Raw genomic sequence first — 19,741 nt, 5'->3', positions numbered from 1 at the left:
ACCAGGAAGTGCTCAGTGTTCAGTGCATCATCCTTGCTGTGTTGAGGTTTGGTGGAACCTCTCTAAAGCCGGGCATACTCTGCGATTTCGAGCCGACTCTATGACAGGTGGTGGAACGTCAGCTGTGACTGAATCACTTACAGCGCGTGAGCATTGCACAAAATGTATTTGCTCACACTATACAGATCAGTGGTGGCTAAAACCTGACTCTCACCATATGAGTGAATGGACTGTGAGAAAAAACCTGCAGTTTCCTTTGAAACAGTCTCACACTTAGTCATTTCTCCCTCCCTTGATGATCTCTGCAGGAGGAGAAACCTGAATATTGACAAGTTTACTATTTTCTAAAAACTGATGTTTATTTTTGTCCTCATCAGCTGGACCACAAAGATCTGCCTCCCCCTACGCCCCGACAACCATCAGACCAGAAACCTCTTCCATGACGTCCATCCCTCCCTGCTGCTCTTCCTGCACCGCCTACGCTCCATCACCATCTACAACCGGGTAGGGTGCACACCTTTCCTCTCTTTGGGTTATTAAAGGTCAAACAGTACATCATGGAGCCTGTCTTTATGCTCCGCCCACAGAGCGAGAAGCGTCTAGTGAAGATGACTCGAAAAGATCTAAGTGACAGCGTGCTGGAGGTGCAGCACACCGAGGGCGTGCAGCGCTGGCTGGTGGTCAAAAGTACGGTGCAGCCTAAGAAGGTAAATCACATGGTCAGGTTAAAACTCATGAATGATTCTGTTTCCTCAGACTCACAGCGTTCAGACACAGCAGGAAAAAACAGAAAATACCAAATCTGAATGTTTAGAGAAATCAGATTTTTTTCGTTTAAAGGATAATGCACCTTCACGGTTTTCTTTATGATCTAATAAATACAAGGCATCAGAAAGCCAACAGCATTTTAACCAAGCTTCACATGCATTCAATACAAGTCAGCATCAGCCACATAATCAGCATGATTACATTATTTTCTGTTGCAGTAATACAGTGTCCCTAACAGCATGAAAATAAGTACGGCCAAGCAGTACCTAGCTGCATGACATGATGATTTTATCCCTTTCTTTCACTTCTTTCACACGGATGAGGACAGGGGAGTTCTACACGCTGCTAGGAATGTCCTAAAGGAAGATTTGAATTATTTTCTTTCTCTTTTCTATCCCACAGAGATTGCTTATAATAAATGTGAATGATACCCACATCTATTCTATCAGAAACATCGTCTGAGTTTGTATAAATCACAAGGTGTGTTTAAGGAAAATGTCTTACTATTTTTGATGGCTCCTCTCCTCTCCTCACATCTATCTGTTTCAGATCAAAGAGGACATTGAATCCACTGAGCTCGCCCTCGCCTTTGAGCTCCGTAGCAACTCCACAGGAAGTGACATCATTTTCCAGCCGCAGAAACAACCAGTATTCGCTTACCTGCCGCTCCGCAGCTTCGGTTTCCGCTTCATCATCCAAGGTGAGGATGGAGCTTTGATGACCACAGAGCATTTAGTCTCAGTCAGACACTGTAACAACCAACACGTCTCCTCCAGGTGACTTCGACATCCCGTCGTCCCGTGAAGACGTGGACAGAGACAGCTCCTGGAACCAGTGGCTCCGCTCTGAGATCCCACAGCTCTTCCTGCAGGCCATGGACGTCTTTACCGTAAGATCAGTATACTTACATTTGTAATAAAATCAACTTTTTGACCTTTTTACTACCTGTTTTAACTGTCTTTACAGGAGCTTCTTTTCCTCCATTGCATCACTTTCTTATCACAGCATGCATCATTTTGTTCTCCTGGTTTCAGGATCATCCTGAGTTCAGGGGCCTGAAAGGTCTCTGCCAGTTCTTGCAGTTCATCCCCCTCCCTGACGAGGTCTTGGACTTCTTCAAACCTGTTGCTGGGCAGATTATACAGCTGCTGAAGGGAAAAGCCTTCCTTCCCACTCTCAGCTCTGGTATTACTCTTAACTATCTTCTTTAGTATCCTTTAAACCAACATTAAATGAAGTGTTTGGAGCACACTAAATGATTTATTAGATCTGAACTGAAATTTTAAAACATCCATTGGTGAGTTAATGAGCTAAATTTGGCAACTGTCACACATTAAAGACTGTCCCATCACACAAAAAACAATGAGTGAGGGAAATCCTCACTCCCCATCAGTTCCACCCAATGTTTTCCAAACATTGCCAACTATGGCCTACGATGTAGTAAATAAAATGGGAAAAAGCTCCCAGTATTTCCCAGTTTCACCAACATACCATCCTCTGCCTTTAGAAATGATGTCACCCTTTAAACATTGATTAAACATTCCATCCTTGCCTTAAAAATTGATGTAATTCTTAAGAGTTAATCTAAGGGTGCACTAGGCCATCCGTACCGTTCCTGGGCCTGTTTGAGCCTAAAGTCCAGTACATGTGACCAGTGTGAGGGCAGTCTTTCCGTGCTTGAGCGCGGCACGCTTCATGGCCCGGCACGGAAGGATGAGGTGGGCCTAGGCACAGCACAGATGCAAATGAAGGAGCACAAGCGCAGGAATGTGGTGGCCCAATAGTAGGTTTATGCATGGCTGCAAGCCTCTGGAGGATCCTACACCTTGAGGTTGGTGGGACTCCAGAGGCACCAGCAGCTTCAAATACCTGTTTGCTGCTTTGTAATGACATTTTAGCAGCTGCTCTCTTAATCTGATGAATTTGTCTGTCAGAAACCTTCCTCATACCTTTATCTGCACGTAGTTGGTATCTGATGAAACCATGTCTAGTTTTTAAGGTTGAACATTAACCTCTTACCTTCTCCCCCTGTCAGACGGTCAGGTGGTGTACAAGCTGCCGTCTCAGGTGGCCGTCTGCCAGGACGCTGTGATCCGTGACGTGATTGGAGGAGAGGAACTGGAGCGTCATCTGTCTCTGTCCTACCTTCATCCTGAGCTGAGCCGGGCTGCGCCCACCTCCCTGCTCACTCACCTGGGAGTCAGATACCTGCGGGGGTCTGATGTTACCACAGTAACCACTGCCATGGCCAAGGAGCTGATGAGAGTGGAGGGCATCCATTCAGGTAAGAGAAGAATTTAAAATTCTGTCTGTTATGAGACACTGGATATGGTAAAATAAAGACATATGAAGAGGATTTAACTGATCATCAGAATTAGTAAAGCAATTTTCTGCTTTATCTGTTTAATTTAAACTAACTGATCACTGTACATGAATTTAGTTAAATATTCTCTATGATTTTGTTTAAATGTGTCACAACAGACTGATTGACTCCGCCAAGAAGGTTATGTGATTGGGTGGGTTTGTTCGTTTCTTTGTTCGTTTGTTAGCAACATTACTCAAAACGTCATGGATGGATTTTCATGAAATTTTCAGGAAATGTCAGAAATGGCATAAGGAAGAACTGATTAGATTTTGGGAGTGATCTGGATCACCGTCTGCGCTCTCTGAGTGCTTTTCTAGTTCACTAAGTTCTCCCCTCTCTCTGGTCATGTAGAGGGCGGTCTGCATCAGCTCGCTAGCCTCCTGGTCTGTAACTTCCGTGCTTTGGAGCACGGCTACGGAGAAGCAGAGTCCATCCTTCAGACCCTGAGAGATTTACCCATAATCCCCCTTGCTGATGGACGAGTGGTGGCCCTGAATGGAGAGGGAGTGTTCTTCCCGATGGAGGAAACCAAAACCAAGAAGAAGAATGCTCAGGCTGACTCAGGTGAGCTCACCTCGAGGTTAACGGCTACCTATCAGCTTTAGTTTAGTGTCCCACAGGAACAGAAGGTAGAACCACAGTATTTTTATTTTTAAAGTACAGAGGCTTAAGAAGAAGAGACTGAATCCTCTTTTAACACATTCACTGCTGAAATCCTCACCTTGTTCACATGAAAGGCATCTGCCTTTTTATCTATAGGTTCTTTATTCACGCCGTCATCTGCAAAGAATCTATCCTCCGTGTAATTGAGCATTTTAAGCTACACGTTTAGCTTTTTCTTTTTTTTCCTTTCCAGGTCTTTATAATTTTGAGATCTGCCTTCTTTGTCCAGAGCTTTTATTCTTACTAAAACTATAACTATTAAGAGTCTGTAGAACATCAGTTAATGAATGCCACACTTATTCCAGAGATGTGAAATAGGGTTACTGATGTGAAAGCTGACTGTCTCAGGAGGATTTAGGTCTGTTCTCAGCTGTGTTTTTAGGTCAGTGGGTCTAAGTTTGAAGTTTGAGTTAAAGATAAAGCGCTGTGTTAACGTTTCAGAGTGACAGCTTTAACTCTGAGTTCTGATGAAATATTGAGCAGCACAGAGATCAGCGAGGAGACGCTGACACACGGCTCAGAGAGAATAAAGTAGGTCAGAGATGGTCTATGGCATATTTCTGAAGTTTACCTTTATTTAGATGCCAGCTTTGAGATGCAAAGGTTTACAATATCTACAACCTGAACAAAAATGTAATGTTCATAAATAACCCTACTAATTTAAAAATAATCATAACTCGACTATCTTCACATGGTTTTATTTGTAAAGAAAGTCATGTTCAGCTATAATGTTTTCCTAATTATCTTAACAGAATTATCCGAAGTATAATTGTACTATAATCTGTCTGTCTGTCTGTCTGTCTGTCTGTCTGTCTGTCTGTCTGTCTGTGTCGGTTTGTACACCACTCAGTTATTCCAGTTTTCCTCGATACCTCTCAGAGGACTTCTTGGGTCTACCAGTTCAAAAATTGCACCATGACAAAAATCACGAATATGTGCAAATTCTTAATAAACTCCCAAACATAATTTGGGGACTTCCCCCATGTTAAGAAGTGAATGTGGAATGGTATTGCATCTCCGTGACAGCAGAGGGCACCAGATGTACAGGCAAAGTGCGGGCGATTATGTGGCAGAACTGAGAAAGCTGGTGCAGGACTGTGACTTCGTTGATTCGTTGACATTGGTGTTGAGAGATTGTTCGATCCGTGGCATTAATGACGACAGGATAAAGCGGAGGCTGCTATGAGAGGAAAAGCACTCAAGTTTGCATAAGCAATGGAGGAGGCAAACTGAGACATTATTGATTTACATGGCATGACAGAGCCTGGTAAATGGAACAGAGCGTCGGGGTCAGTGAACAAAGTCAGCGACACACGACCAAAGCCCCAGCTGGACATTAGAAAATGCTACCGATGCAAGAAAAAACCACCAGGCCAAAGACGGCAGGTTTGCCAATAATAAATGTCATAACTGTGAAAAAGTGGGACACAAAAAAGGAGCCTGCAGAAACAAAACAGAGGGAAAGGAAGTTCTACACAGTTTAAAGGAGAGGAAAGAGGAATGAAGCGAGAGCAAATTCCATACAAGAGGAAGGGGGGGTTGTCACTGTGAGGGAGGGAGGAGAAGGAAGCAGCAGGTATTGATCTGCATCACTAATCATCCATTTAAATGACTGATGTGAAAAAAACAACAAATCAAGCCTGTCGAAAACAAATAATTACAGACAAGGGTTGCAAAGTCACTGTGTAAAAATATTTAGCGCAAATATTTAGCTTATGTTTATTTTTTAACGTGTAAAAAATTCGGATGAAAAAAACAGTACAGTCTGGATGAGGAGATGGCCATTTCTAGAGAAGAACCAATCAGAAAGGAGCTGAAAGTTAATGGGAAAAGTGTAACATTTGAAGTAGACATATGCTGTGGATTCAGCATCATGTCAAGGAAGGCATTTTATAACTTATTCCATGATCGTTAAAAACCCACACTTGCTTAGTGCAGGATTAAGCCCGGAACATACGGTGGCCATTAAGTGCCAGTTTTGAGAACAGTTAAAGTTACAGTGGGGTATGAAGGCATCAGCAAGATTTAGGTTGGAGAGGAAGTGAAAGGCTCAGGAACTGGTTTAGTAAAATACAGTTATCTCCTACAGCAGTACTTTTAGCATATTTTATAAAACAGCTGATATAAACATCAGGAATAGGTGAACAGCAGGATGAAAGGACAGACAAGAGCTTGTCTTCATTATGAAATTAAATAATACATGCCCTTAGCTACAATGATTTTATTAAACCATTTGAATCTGTCTCTTCTCAGGTCCTCTGTCTGCTCTGTATAAAGACGTCAGCGTGGTTCATCCATCTCTGCTCACCTGTGTGGATCCTCTGCAGAGTCAACAGGTCAGAGAACTGCTCAGAAGACTCGGTGTGCACGACCTGGAGCCTCAGCAGCTGCTGCAGCAACACATCTACCCTATCTTACAGAGCAACAAGTGGAAGGTAGGACATCACTATAGTATCACCACTAGAAACACATCTACCCTATCTTACAAAGCAACAAGTGGAAGGTAGGACATCACTGTAGTATCACCACTAGAAACACATCTACCCTATCTTACAGAGCAACAAGTGGAAGGTAGGACATCACTGTAGTATCACCACTAGAAACACATCTACCCTATCTTACAAAGCAACAAGTGGAAGGTAGGACATCACTGTAGTATCACCACTAGAAACACATCTACCCTATCTTACAGAGCAACAAGTGGAAGGTAGGACATCACTGTAGTATCACCACTAGAAACACATCTACCCTATCTTACAGAGCAACAAGTGGAAGGTAGGACATTCCTAGGGTATAGATCTCCACAGTGTGGGTCGTGGAGTTAAAATTATATTTGTCATGATTTACTTTAGTGTGGCACCATGGCTTTAGCTCCCGTTGAAGAAAACATCACTACTTCAACCTTGTTAGAAGAAGAATGGGTTTTATTCACAACCTCAGGGGAAACAAACTACACTACCCATTAGGGGTGCAACAGTAACCCATGGTACAGTCCGTACCTCGGTTTTTTGGCCAGGATTTTCGGTTCAGTTTCGGTACGTGTTTTGTGCGTAAAGAGGAGTTTTTTTTCTCCTGAAAGTATCTCTTTTTGCTTGTCAGTAAAAACTGCATTTTACAGTAAACATATTCCAGTATCACTGGTGTACTGAATAATATAACACTTTTTTTTTTCAATTTTGGCAAAAAAATAGACTGGTGGATAATATGTCCTTTATTCAGCTATAAGTCATAATCGCCAAGCATTTAGGTCTATTCAGAAATGTTTAAACTAACTCCTTTAACCTAACCCTTCCTTTATTGAATAGGCTATCAATGCTTAAAAACTGTTTATCTTGTCTAACTCTGACTCAAACTGTACATTTTAATGCTCTACAAATCAAACCTTTCATTCCAATAGTCTACCACGTCTTTATTTTACTACACTATGTACTCATTGCCACAATTACAATAACAATAAAAAACATTTTGATTATTTTGAAAGTAGGCTACTTTAACACAGTTTACAATAGACTGAGATGTAAAGAGCTGCATCAGTAAAATTAAACTATTTCTCATACTCTTTAAGGACATCAATATTTAAAACACTCAAAAGAAATCTTTCTGACAATAACATTTTTGCTGTAATTTAGAGAAATGGTTTATTTGATTGTTTTGTGTGCTTTTTTTTCATATGAGCTTTGACAGTGTTGGACGCGACGCACAGATGAGCATTCACGTAAATGTGTGTGCGTTGGTGAGCGAGTGTGTGTCTCTGCTCTGTGTGCTGTCAGACAAATAGCAGGGCCGTTTAAATGGGGCTAGATCTGCGTTTTTTTGGAGCTAACAGTGGACTCTATGGCGCTGAAAGAGAGTTTGTTTGGCTAAGTTAAGTTTACCGCTGCAGTATACAACAGTCTGTCGCGCTAAACATGTTAAGCTTCTGACTGATGCTAGCACAGCCAACAGCTGATGGATGTGTGATGGTGAGATGAGAAGGAGACATGATGCAAGTTGCTCCACTGTCTTGTGTTTAGGGAGCATTTTATCAGGATGCTTACAATGTCTAAAGTTTTCACTCCCTCGTCGTTGTATTTGACTGCAAAACCGAAATCAACCCACACCGCTGATTTGAATGATTCAATGATTCAAATGTCTCAACTCCTCGGCTCGTTTTCTTTTTTTTTTTACGCTTAAGCGTGAGAGCGGCAGCGTGAACCCGGCTCCAAAACAGCATGTGTGGGTGGAGCAACAACAATGATTGGACATTAACTCGTGGGGAGGGCTTTTCTCCTGCCAGGACAGACGCACATACAGACACACACAATGGCCTGTAAACCATCAGTGCAAAATGAAGTACAAATCCAAAAATCCGCGGTCCACAAGGGTGTATTGTCCCATGCAGAGCGGACTGAACGGTTCAATATTTTACCAAATACCGTTGCATCCCTACTACCCACAATCCTTGAGTGTCACTGCACACATTCTCTGATTGGTTAAGCTCACTACTATAGAGAATGTAACAGAAACCACAGTGCATTTCACCTTCCTTCTAACAGTATTAAAAAACCCTGTAAAGATGAAATGTTGAACAAAGGCTCTCACATTTTTTAAACCAATTATTGCTCTGCATGAATAAAGGGAATAATAATTGATTCTGGGAAGTGTAGTTACTTCACTGGTAAATATACCTTTACCTTTTCTACATTTTCTAATCCTGTTTTTGAGCCAAACCAAATGATTTATGCTCATGAGTAGATGGTTGACTTGGGTCAAGGATTAAACATGTTGATAGTAGATTTCCTGACATGAGGATTTGGGACATTTCCTTGTGGAACCAGAGCTCAGGGAAAAGTGAATCAGAGGTGTTATTAATATAAAATAACTAGTCTATTTTTAATTGAAGTATTTATACTAATATTGGACTGAGGATCAATTTAATTGAAAAGAAACTCAGTAGATTGGTGTTACTGTATTATGAATCCTTTTTAATTATTCTAATGCTGTGAGATAGTGGCTGACCAGTTAGCTGTAATCATCAAAATTTAAACTTAGAAAAGCTTGAAATATTTTACTTTTTGTCGTGAATCTAGGATATTTGAGTTCAGTGAGCTTTTCCATGATATTGGAATAAATGTTTTGAGATATTCCCGCTTCTGATTTCTGTCTCCTCCATCTTTTCTCTCCCTGTTCCTGTTATCCCTCAGACAAAGCACCCCAACGTGGTGGTCAGTTACCTCGTCTTCATCAAGCAGCATGCGTCCAGTCAGGAGTACGCTGACACTGCAGTACCTGTCCTCACTAACAAAGGACGGCTGGTGTGCCCGTCAGATGACAGGGTCCACTTCTCTGAGGAGTACGGCAACATTGACCTACCTGAGACTCTGCCTGGTGAGAAAACACACACAACAAAGGCAAAGAATAACGCCCATATACACATAACCATACTTGCAATAGAGCTGATTGTGGTTGTGATGCTGCAGAACATAGAGGTTTAGCATTTTTAATGGTTCATGTTTCTGTTAAAAGCAGCCTCAGACTCTGAATGAACAGTGTGGCGTGTTTTTACTCTTGTCTACAGCTTTCTTCTTCTGTGGATGTTTGAGACATGAGCATCTGTGTGTTATTGAGGAGTCTAGTCAGTGATGATGTGAGGATTCTTTCATTGTTAGGGGTAAAGAAAGCATGAAATGTGTGTGAGAAATGAGCACATAGTGTTTGCGAGTGGACAGAGTGTAACAGCTCAGAACCGCTGAAAAGAGAGAGGGAGAAGTGGAACTTCATGAGTGTTCTCCTGTTTCAGTTTTCTGCTCATTTAGACACACAAAGATTTTCGTTTTAGCATGATAGACAACCTGACCTCTCTGATGGGAAGTAGAGGTCTGATGGTGGGACAGGGAGGTCTGCTGATAGAACATAAAGGTCTGATGGTGGGACAGAGAGGTCTGCTGATAGGACATAGAGGTCTGATGGTGAGACAGAGAGGTCTGCTGATAGAACATAGAGGTCTGATGGTGGGACAGAGAGGTCTGCTGATAGAACATAGAGGTCTGATGGTGGGACAGAGAGGTCTGCTGATAGAACATAGAGGTCTGATGGTGGGACAGAGAGGTCTGCTGATAGAACATAGAGGTCTGATGGTGGGACAGAGAGGTCTGCTGATAGAACATAGAGGTCTGATGGTGGGACAGAGAGGTCTGCTGATAGAACATAGAGGTCTGATGGTGGGACAGAGAGGTCTGCTGATAGAACATAGAGGTCTGATGGTGGGACAGAGAGGTCTGCTGATGGAACATAGAGGTCTGATGGTGGGACAGAGAGGTCTGCTGATAGAACATAGAGGTCTGATGGTGGGAAAGAGAGGTCTGATGATGGGACCTAGAGGTCTGATGGTGGGACGGAGAGGTCTGCTGATGGGACGTAGAGGTATGATGGTGGGACAGAGAGGTCTGCTGATGGGACGTAGAGGTATGATGGTGGGAAGTAGAGGTCTGATGATGGGACGTAGAGGTCTGATGGTGGGGCAGAGAGGTCTGCTGATGGGACGTAGAGGTATGATGGTGGGACGGAGAGGTCTGCTGATGGGATGTAGAGGTATGATGGTGGGAAGTAGAGGTCTGATGGTGGGGCAGAGAGGTCTGATGATGGGACGTAGAGGTCTGATGGTGGGACGGAGAGGTCTGCTGATGGGACGTAGAGGTATGATGGTGGGACAGAGAGGTCTGCTGATGGGACGTAGAGGTATGATGGTGGGAAGTAGAGGTCTGATGATGGGACGTAGAGGTCTGATGGTGGGGCAGAGAGGTCTGCTGATGGGACGTAGAGGTATGATGGTGGGACGGAGAGGTCTGCTGATGGGATGTAGAGGTATGATGGTGGGAAGTAGAGGTCTGATGGTGGGGCAGAGAGGTCTGATGATGGGACGTAGAGGTATGATGTTGGGGCAGAGAGGTCTGCTGATGGGACGTAGAGGTATGATGGTGGGGCAGAGAGGTCTGCTGATGGGACGTAGAGGTATGATGGTGGGACGTAGAGGTCTGCTGATGGGCTGTAGAGGTATGATGGTGGGAAGCAGAGGTATGATGGTGGGGCAGAGAGGTCTGCTGTTGGGACAGAGAGGTCTGCTGTTGGGACAGAGAGGTCTGCTGTTGGGACAGAGAGGTCTGCTGATGGGATGTAGAGGTTTGATGGTGGGACAGAGAGGTCTGATGGTGGGACAGAGGTGTCTGGTGGAGGGACAGAAGTCTGATGGTGGGACAAAGGGGTCTGATTATGGGATGTAGAGGTCTGCTGACGGGAAGTAGAGCGCTGATGGGGGGACAGAGAGGTCAGATGGTTGTAGAGAGAGGTCTGATGGTTGGAGGGAGAGGTCTGCTGATGAGATACAGAGGTCTGATTGTGTGACAGAGAGGTCTGATGGTTGGAGAGAGAGGTCTGATGGTAGGACTAAGAGGTCTGCTGATTGGACAGAGGTCTGATGGTACAACTGAGAGGTCGGCTGATGGGACAGAGGTCTGATGGTACAACTGAGAGGTCTGCTGATGGGACAGAGGTCTGATGGTAGGACTGAGAGGTCTGTTGATGGGACAAAGGGGTCTGATGGTGGGACACAGAGGTCTGAAGTGGGCCCATGCAGCCCGGATACGCTGATTTTTAACAAGTCAGGAGACCTCATCTGAGCTTGGTAGCATCCATGTCTCCTGGAGGCTACTCAAGTACACATGAACCTAGGTCACCCAGAGTTATGGAGTTCTCTCAGCCAGGAACAAATTTAAAGGGAAATAAGATTGAAACACCTAACAAGAATTAAAGAACTTCCTCTTATTATGACAGGATCACCGAGTTCTCTGTTGTGTATTTGACAGTGAAAGAGTGATAAATTAACTCTCAGCCCTGAGGGCTCTGTTCGCTGTGTTAAATACTCTGAGTGTAGATTTCCTCTGAGATTAAACTCATTACATGATTGCTTCTGCTCTGAATAATTAATGTTAGCTCGGATTCTCTCTCTCCTCCTCCTGTCTTACTTTCCTCTGATGGTTCATGTGGCTTACACGATACTTCTTTATGTGTTTGAACTCCTCAGGCTGTGATTGGCTGCTGCTGAGTTCCTGCTACGTACAGACGGATGGAGATGTGGCAGGATGGCGAGATCTTTTCACTAGGCTGGGAGTCAGAGACGGACTCATCATCCGCAGACAGAGACAGACACTCAGTGCCAAAGACCTGGTGAGGATTCTTGATCTGTTTATGCAAATGTTTATTAACCACTGGATTATAAATAACAGAGATTAGAGTCAGGTCCTTTAAGGTACGCAAGGACCTGAGTCAGGTCATTAAAGGTACATAACGACCAGACTGAGAGAATTAAAGATACATAAAGACTAGAGCCAGGTCTTTAAAGGTACATAACGGCTAGAGTAAGGTCCTTAAAGGTACATGAGGACCTGAGTCAGGTCATCAAAGGTACATAGAGACCAGAACCAGGTCCTTAAAGGTATGTAGAGACCAGAGCCAGGTTCTTAAAGGTACATAGAGACCAGAGCCAGATGTGTCAACTCTTAAAAGACAGGAACCACTGTAAGCCTCTACAAGTGATTAAAAAAATAGAGACAGAAACATGGGATTCACCTGGATCTTTGTGTAATCATGTTGAAACCTAAAAACTGTTTAAGCAGGAGCATGTATTCATATGGAGGCTTAATCCTTTATGTCATTACGTTTGTTATGTAAGGGTTTATATTTCACCGATTTTATATTTCACTGACAGCAGGAGGTGGAAGGAATCACACTGCAGGGAATCTTTGTGTGCATAATCCTGTTTGAATGGATCCAAAATTAAAACCTTCAGAGCCATGACATGAATTACACAACCTGCAGACAGCACTGATTATAGAGCATCAGAAAATATTCAAATTAATTTATATTTTTATCATTAGAGCTTGAAATGTGTTCTTTTCTGACCTGTTCTCTTCAGGCCTGCAGTCCCTGGGCAGCAGAAAGTTCTGGATGGTCCCGGTCTGCAGGAGAGGAGTATGTGATCGATGATTATCCCTGTGAGGAGTTTGAGGCTCTTGCCTCGGCTCAGCTCTCAAACCCTCTCCTCCTTCAGCAGAGAATGGCCCTGCTGCAGCTGCTCAACAACAACTGGGACACCGGGTAACTCGCAGATAGCTATGTGTACTCTATGAACCAATAACTCAGGATAAAGACGTAACTCAGGATAAAGACTTAACTCAGGAAAACGACTTAACTCAGGATAAAGACTTAACTCAGGATACAGACTTAACTCAGGATACAGACTTAACTCAGGATAAAGACTTAACTCAGGATAAAGACTTAACTCAGGATAAAGACTTAACTCAGGAAAACGACTGAACTCAGGATAACGACTTAACTCAGGATAAAGACTTAACTCAGGATAAAGACTTAACTCAGGATAAAGACTTAACTCAGGAAAACGACTTAACTCAGGATAACGACTTAACTCAGGATAAAGACTTAACTCAGGATAAAGACTTAACTCAGGAAAACGACTTAACTCAGGATAATGACTTAACTCAGGATAAAGACTTAACTCAGGATAAAGACTTAACTCAGGAAAACGACTTAACTCAGGATAAAGACTTAACTCAGGATACAGACTTAACTCAGGATAAAGACTTAACTCAGGAAAACAACTTAACTCAGGATAAAGACTTAACTCAGGATAAAGACTTAACTCAGGAAAACGACTTAACTCAGGATAAAGACTTTACTCAGGATAAAGACTTAACTCAGGATAAAGACTTAACTCAGGATAAAGACTTAACTCAGGATACAGACTTAACTCAGGATAAAGACTTAACTCAGGAAAACGACTTAACTCAGGATAAAGACTTAACTCAGGATAAAGACTTAACTCAGGATAAAGACTTAACTCAGGAAAACGACTTAACTCAGGATAAAGACTTTACTCAGGATAAAGACTTAACTCAGGATAAAGACTTAACTCAGGATAAAGACTTAACTCAGGATACAGACTTAACTCAGGATAAAGACTTAACTCAGGAAAACGACTTAACTCAGGATAAAGACTTAACTCAGGATAAAGACTTAACTCAGGATAAAGACTTAACTCAGGAAAACGACTTAACTCAGGATAAAGACTTAACTCAGGATAAAGACTTAACTCAGGATAAAGACTTAACTCAGGAAAACGACTTAACCCAGGATAAAGACTTAACTCAGGATAAAGACTTAACTCAGGATAAAGACTTAACTCAGGATAAAGACGTAACTCAGGAAAACGACTTGACTCAGGATAAAGACTTAACTCAGGATAAAGACTTAACTCAGGAAAACGACTTAACTCAGGATAAAGACTTAACTCAGGATAAAGACTTAACTCAGGAAAATGACTTAACTCAGGATAAAGACTTAACTCAGGTCAAACCCATATCTCAAAGAGCTGCACTGCTGCAGCTGCTGAGCACCAACTTGGACACAGGGTAACTCATGTACCACTATGTTTACTCTGTGAACTCAGGATAAAGACTAAACCCAGGTTACATTTTGATGTGATATAATATGATGCGATACATTACGATACAGTATGGTCCAAAACAGTCAATATGATGTGATATGATACATTACAATGAGATGAGATACAGTATGATATAATACGATACTTTTTTTAACAAAACAAAAAAAAACAATATAGTAAAATGCTTTACAATACAATCATTTTATTAAAATATGATACAACATATAACTTTCCATAACATATAAAACCTGTCAATATGATGCAACATGTTACTATTCAATGCGATACGTCTATACGCCACAATACAATACAGTAAATGCTATTTGATACAGTTATGATACCGAGTGATATGGTATCACGCTGTGTGTTATGCTATGACAGGATATGATAGTTAAAATACAGTATAAGGTATACCAGATACAGTATGATCTGACAGGATAGAGGTCATATGATATGATATGTTGTCCTCTTTGTGAAATTTGTATTAGAGTCGTAAATCTGCTCTCAATCAGCTTTTAACACAACACTTGAATCAAATCATTAAATAATAATAATAGAAGCCCATGTAAACACATTCATATGCGCATGAACATGAAGTAGTACACACCAATAAATAGGGGTTTAACGGTTTTTGGGTTTTTGTAACAGTCGCGGTTCGGTGCGCGTAGTCCTTTAAAACATCGGGGGGGGGGGGGCTTAATACAAATATCACAGTATTTACCGTCGACCCCAGTGACAGTAATGCTGGTAAGTGTTTGCTAACTGCTATTAAACCACTTACGAAGAAGGGGAAGTAGCTAGTCTGGCATACATACATTTTAGAGACATTTCATGGACCGGTGAACAACGTCCCTTCTTGTGTTTGCATGAGCTAGTCTGTGATCCTTCACTGACGAAGCGGAGTCAGGATTTTTGACCCCAAAACCGAGGTACGAACCGAACCATGATCTGTATGAACCATTACACCCGTAGTAATAAAACACAGTGAACAGAGAAAGGTCTCTAGTCTCCACGTAAACATCCTCGATCCTTGATGTTTGCGTTCAGCAGACTAATTCTATTATCTAAGTAGCTGTTTTGTCAGTGACTCTTAAAACACTTCTCACTGAATCAAACACTAGAATACATGGGAGCTTAGTATCAATACTGGTACTAATGCTTTCTACTGAAGTGATGTCATGATAGTCACATGACCATAAGAGGTCTACATGAATGTGTTCACTCTCTAACATCACTGTTGGATGAATAATTAAGACATCACGCTGTTGTTCCTGCATCATTTATCCTTTACATGACCCCATCCCAGAGCATCAGCTCTTATCCTTCATACATGTTCACCCTTCTTTATCTTCTCTGAGGTTCAAACAGAAACGTTTATTCCATGTATCCTGTTTTAGGACAGAGCAGTAAAAGTAATCCGTCCTGGTCTACTCAGCTGAATGAAAAAGACAAATCATGTGAAATAAAAGTCTGAAAGCAGGGAATCACCAAGGCTCTAATGACCTCTATTTAACCAGCAGCTCTGTAGGCACACGTCGAGTTTAGCTGTCATCTTTTATATCCATCAGTTTAAGTCACTCAGTGATGATTCTCTGCAGCATAGAGGCAAGTTAGTCCGCACATTTAACTGATTATGAATCACGTGCAGCGCTGCAGACTAATGTAGGTCACCCAGATCTGTTAGAAGAACCAAAGATCTCTACAGCTGAGGATGCCTCCTCTCTTTGTGTCTCAGAAACACTACATGTTCTCACAAACGGACAAAACTGGATGAAAAATTACCATCATTTATGGGATGAGCAGCATGTCTGAATGCATAGGGACCAGCCAGGCTGGCTGGTAAGTGAAAATTTTTACCAGCCAGGCAGATATTTTACCAGCCAACCAAATAAAAACTGCTTTGAAGTGTTGTAATTTGCTATTAGTATTATTTAACATGTCATTTGGGTGTTGTATGCGATTATCAATCAATATTTTAATAGTATGCACTAATATTAGCAATAATGTATGCTAAAATATGAATAACTGTTTCAAAAGTTAAGTGTAATATTTGGGTTAATAAATTCTGTAGTACTTTTACTACAGTGCAAAAAGAGTCTTTGAGTAAGGAAATTTACCTGGATCATTGACTTCAGTCTCCTTTGGACAGTTGAGACATAAGATTTTAGCTCAACCAGACTGCAACAGCCCCATATAAACATGACATTACATTTACATTACATTTTAGTCTAGTTTTAGTCATCACCCTAAATATGTGTAGAACTACAAATGAACTTTCTTCTTTTGATTCTTGTTTTATAATGTCACCATTCTAACGCTCCTCCTTTTTTCTGGGATTAGGACCAGTAAAAATGACTCAAGAGATACTCTGGCAGAGTTACTTTAATTATGATTTTTGGTTTATTTTTCTTTTTATTATTCTGTTTTTCTAAGAAGTTTAGTTTTCTTACTTTAGGTTTAGTTTTAAACCTTATGGTCCACTTAAAAGCCAACACCAAATCCCAGCGAAACATTTACATTTTTATCCATATGATTAATAATGCGTACAGCGCGGTTAATCTGCAGTCTAGATCTGGAGGGGTGAACATTTCCTGCTCTGACGGACTACTGAGGAGGACTAGGCTGCCTGTGAGAGCTTTGGGGCGGGGAGGGGCCCACGGCGGCACCTGCTGCGCACTGGAGCAACAACGTCCTTTCACGTCAGAGTGTCCAAAAGTCTGTAAAAGTCTCAAAGTCTCTAAAAGTCTCCAGTAACACCAGAAAACTTGCTAGATTTGTCGCGAGTCGCTTTTTTTTTTCTTTGAAGAGTCGCTGCAGGGGTCTGAAAACTCGCTAGTATAGCAACAGAGCTGCTAAGTTGTCAACACTGCAGCTTTCCACCTTGACGCGCTGTGAATGACGTCATGACTGACGCACTTACATGACAAACAATCGTCTCGGCCTGAAATACACATTACTCTGCCAGGAAACCAGCTGATACCAGCATCATTCTTCAGTAACAAAAAAAAGAATTTTTCGCTGGTAAAAAAAAAATTATTCGCCAGAGTGGTGAGTGGTCTTTAAAATTTACCAGCCAGAGACAAAATCTACCTGTAATTTGGGAGTGGTGAGTGTTAGTTTTGGACCCTGATAGGGACACATTTTTACCCAGACTTTTTCCTACCAGCCTGCCAGTGAAAGTCAAAGAGAACACAGAACAATATATTAAAGAGAATTCAGCACCAAGGAGTGGGTTATCATGTCATTAGACAGAGATCTGAGTAGTTCTGTTGACAAAATGAAGCTCTTTATTCAGTCTTCTGCTCACTGCTGATGTATTTTTTTAAGAGTCAGCTCTCAACTCTTTCCAATCTGAGTTTTCTGGATTGCCTGAGTGAAAAAGCACGTAGCCAAACATTTTTTGACTCTCCTCTTTCTCTCTTTGTTTCAGACAACATTACTCTCAGTACCTCACTGCTCAGGTGATCAATCATGACGGACATCCAATCAAAAACACTCGCTCCTCCTTCTTCCACCTGCTGTGCACTCTTGAATGGATCCCAGCCTATCAGCCGATGGAGGGAGGCAACAAAGACAGGAAGTACCTCTGTCCAAACTCTGTGTATCTGACCTCCCCTGAGATCAGCAGCCTGCTGGGGTCTCATGTCTGCTATGTGGACCTGGAGCCCGGCGAGTTCAGCAGAGCTCTGGGTAAGAACCGCTGCCATGTTGGTTTGTGATAGGGATAAAGTCTGCTGGAGTCATTAACACTCTGTTATTGTCCTCCCCCTCTGTAGGAATGAGACACAGCATCAACGTGGATGTTCTGATCAAATACCTGAAAGAGTGGTGTACTAAACCAGACGATGAGGAGCAGACAGCTGCTGATGAAGAGTCAGAGGGGCGGAGCTTCACTTCCACCTTTCAACACATCCACAACGTGTACTCGTACCTCAACAACAACTGTCCTCCCGGCAGTCTGAAGGAGCTGTTCACGCACACGCCGGCTGTCTTCATCGAGTACAACAGGTGAGGTGGCGTCACTTGTTTCACTACACCTGCTGTTCCATCTCAGTCCAAACCGCCCCCTTTTCAGTAAAAAACTGACTGACTGAAACATTTAAGAAGTCTGGGTCGGGATCTGTAGATAAGGAGGTGGTATAGGGTCCTGGCTCCAGACCAGTTCAGTCTTAAAGGAGACTTCACTCCTGGATCGTTAGTAGAGGTTGTTCTAAAAGAAAGGGGTGTTCCCTCTCTGGTCCCGATAACAGATTTTAACATAGTAGTGGAACAGAACTAAACAACCAACCAGGACCATTTACAAAAGGTGGTCTAGGCGGGCTTCCAGCAGTTCAATTCCAGTTTAATCCAACTGATGATAAAATTTTGAGGACAGTCACTGATTTCTTTGCTTGAGTGCTAATTAGAATAAAATGATCAACATGCTGCCCTTCCTCACAGTCTGGTCTCAGGACTCTCCTACATGGACTGGTCCATCAACTGGTTTAGTTCCCAGGATTTGATTCAGCAGGTAGAACCAAGGGTATTAGTCCTTCTCATCATCAGAACCTCCACTTTAAGAGAACTGCTCTCTACTTTAACATCCAGCTGCCTGATATTCTCAGATAACAGCTGTTAAAGAGTCACTCATATGCACCCACCATGGGGTTAGAGTTGATGTGACACATCCATCCATCCATTTTCTATACCGCTTATCCTGTTGGGGGTTGCGGGGGGCTGGATCCTACCCCAGCTGTCATTGGGGGAGAGGCAGGGTACAACCTGGACTGGTCGTCACTCGCCAGTCAATCTCAGAGCTGATATATAGAGACAGATGATCAGGCATGCTCACATTCACAACGACGGCCAATTTAGAGGGATCAGTTAACCTAACGAGCATGTCTTTGGTGAACAACATAATCAGTTTAAAACAGAGAGAGATGATCCTCCCCTGGTACCCACACAAAAAAAACCCAAATGAGATTCAAATTACAAACTTTTTCATGACAAAAGAAAGAGGCTCGGACTTTTCTCAGAAATAAGAATCACCCTGATAAATACACAGTCGCTGAAATACCAAACTAAACTCAGAAATAATTTACACAGAACCCAAATTTCTAACACCGAATGAACACCAGTGCTGCTGTCAGAGTCATGGCCCTCTACGGTAGTCGTACTACACCAGCAGCCACGGTCCTCCACCTGAGGAACAACAAAGATCTTCACCCACAGGACAGACAGCTCACACAGGCAGAGGTCTCACTCTCACACAATAACATAGAATAGACAAACAAATAAAACACATTCCAACCTCCACAGAAATAACAAGTATACAGTTTCAATATCAGATAATAGCCGGGGCCGTAACAGTCACTAGTGACTTTTAGCTGTTTGTCTGTGAGGCTGTAGTTACTACTAGAGTAGTCCTGGATGCTTCTTTGTTTATCTAAACTAGCTCATCAGATTTG

The 19,741-nt window shown here is 42.4% G+C and overlaps 1 protein-coding gene across 7 annotated transcripts in view; it reads left to right on the top strand.

Moving 5' to 3' along the window:
• The window catches only part of wu:fj29h11 (protein NO VEIN), a 70,184-nt gene that overhangs the window by 31,598 nt on the left and 18,845 nt on the right, over window positions 1-19,741 (top strand). For all 7 annotated transcript variants that reach the window (XM_041814940.1, XM_041814943.1, XM_041814942.1 and 4 more), the window contains 13 exons: window positions 378-504; window positions 588-707; window positions 1,318-1,468; window positions 1,545-1,657; window positions 1,803-1,953; window positions 2,804-3,052; window positions 3,485-3,697; window positions 6,050-6,231; window positions 8,980-9,163; window positions 11,856-11,998; window positions 12,747-12,928; window positions 17,725-17,984; window positions 18,071-18,302. In XM_041814940.1, the coding sequence (XP_041670874.1) occupies window positions 378-504; window positions 588-707; window positions 1,318-1,468; window positions 1,545-1,657; window positions 1,803-1,953; window positions 2,804-3,052; window positions 3,485-3,697; window positions 6,050-6,231; window positions 8,980-9,163; window positions 11,856-11,998; window positions 12,747-12,928; window positions 17,725-17,984; window positions 18,071-18,302 (2,307 nt within the window). The remainder of the gene's footprint in view (window positions 1-377; window positions 505-587; window positions 708-1,317; window positions 1,469-1,544; window positions 1,658-1,802; window positions 1,954-2,803; window positions 3,053-3,484; window positions 3,698-6,049; window positions 6,232-8,979; window positions 9,164-11,855; window positions 11,999-12,746; window positions 12,929-17,724; window positions 17,985-18,070; window positions 18,303-19,741) is intronic.

This window comes from Cheilinus undulatus, linkage group 20 (assembly GCF_018320785.1).
Source record: "Cheilinus undulatus linkage group 20, ASM1832078v1, whole genome shotgun sequence".
Taxonomy (NCBI): Eukaryota; Metazoa; Chordata; class Actinopteri; order Labriformes; family Labridae; genus Cheilinus; species Cheilinus undulatus.
The sequence above is the reverse complement of the archived record's forward strand: the minus strand, read 5'-3'. Positions and strand labels throughout refer to the sequence as shown.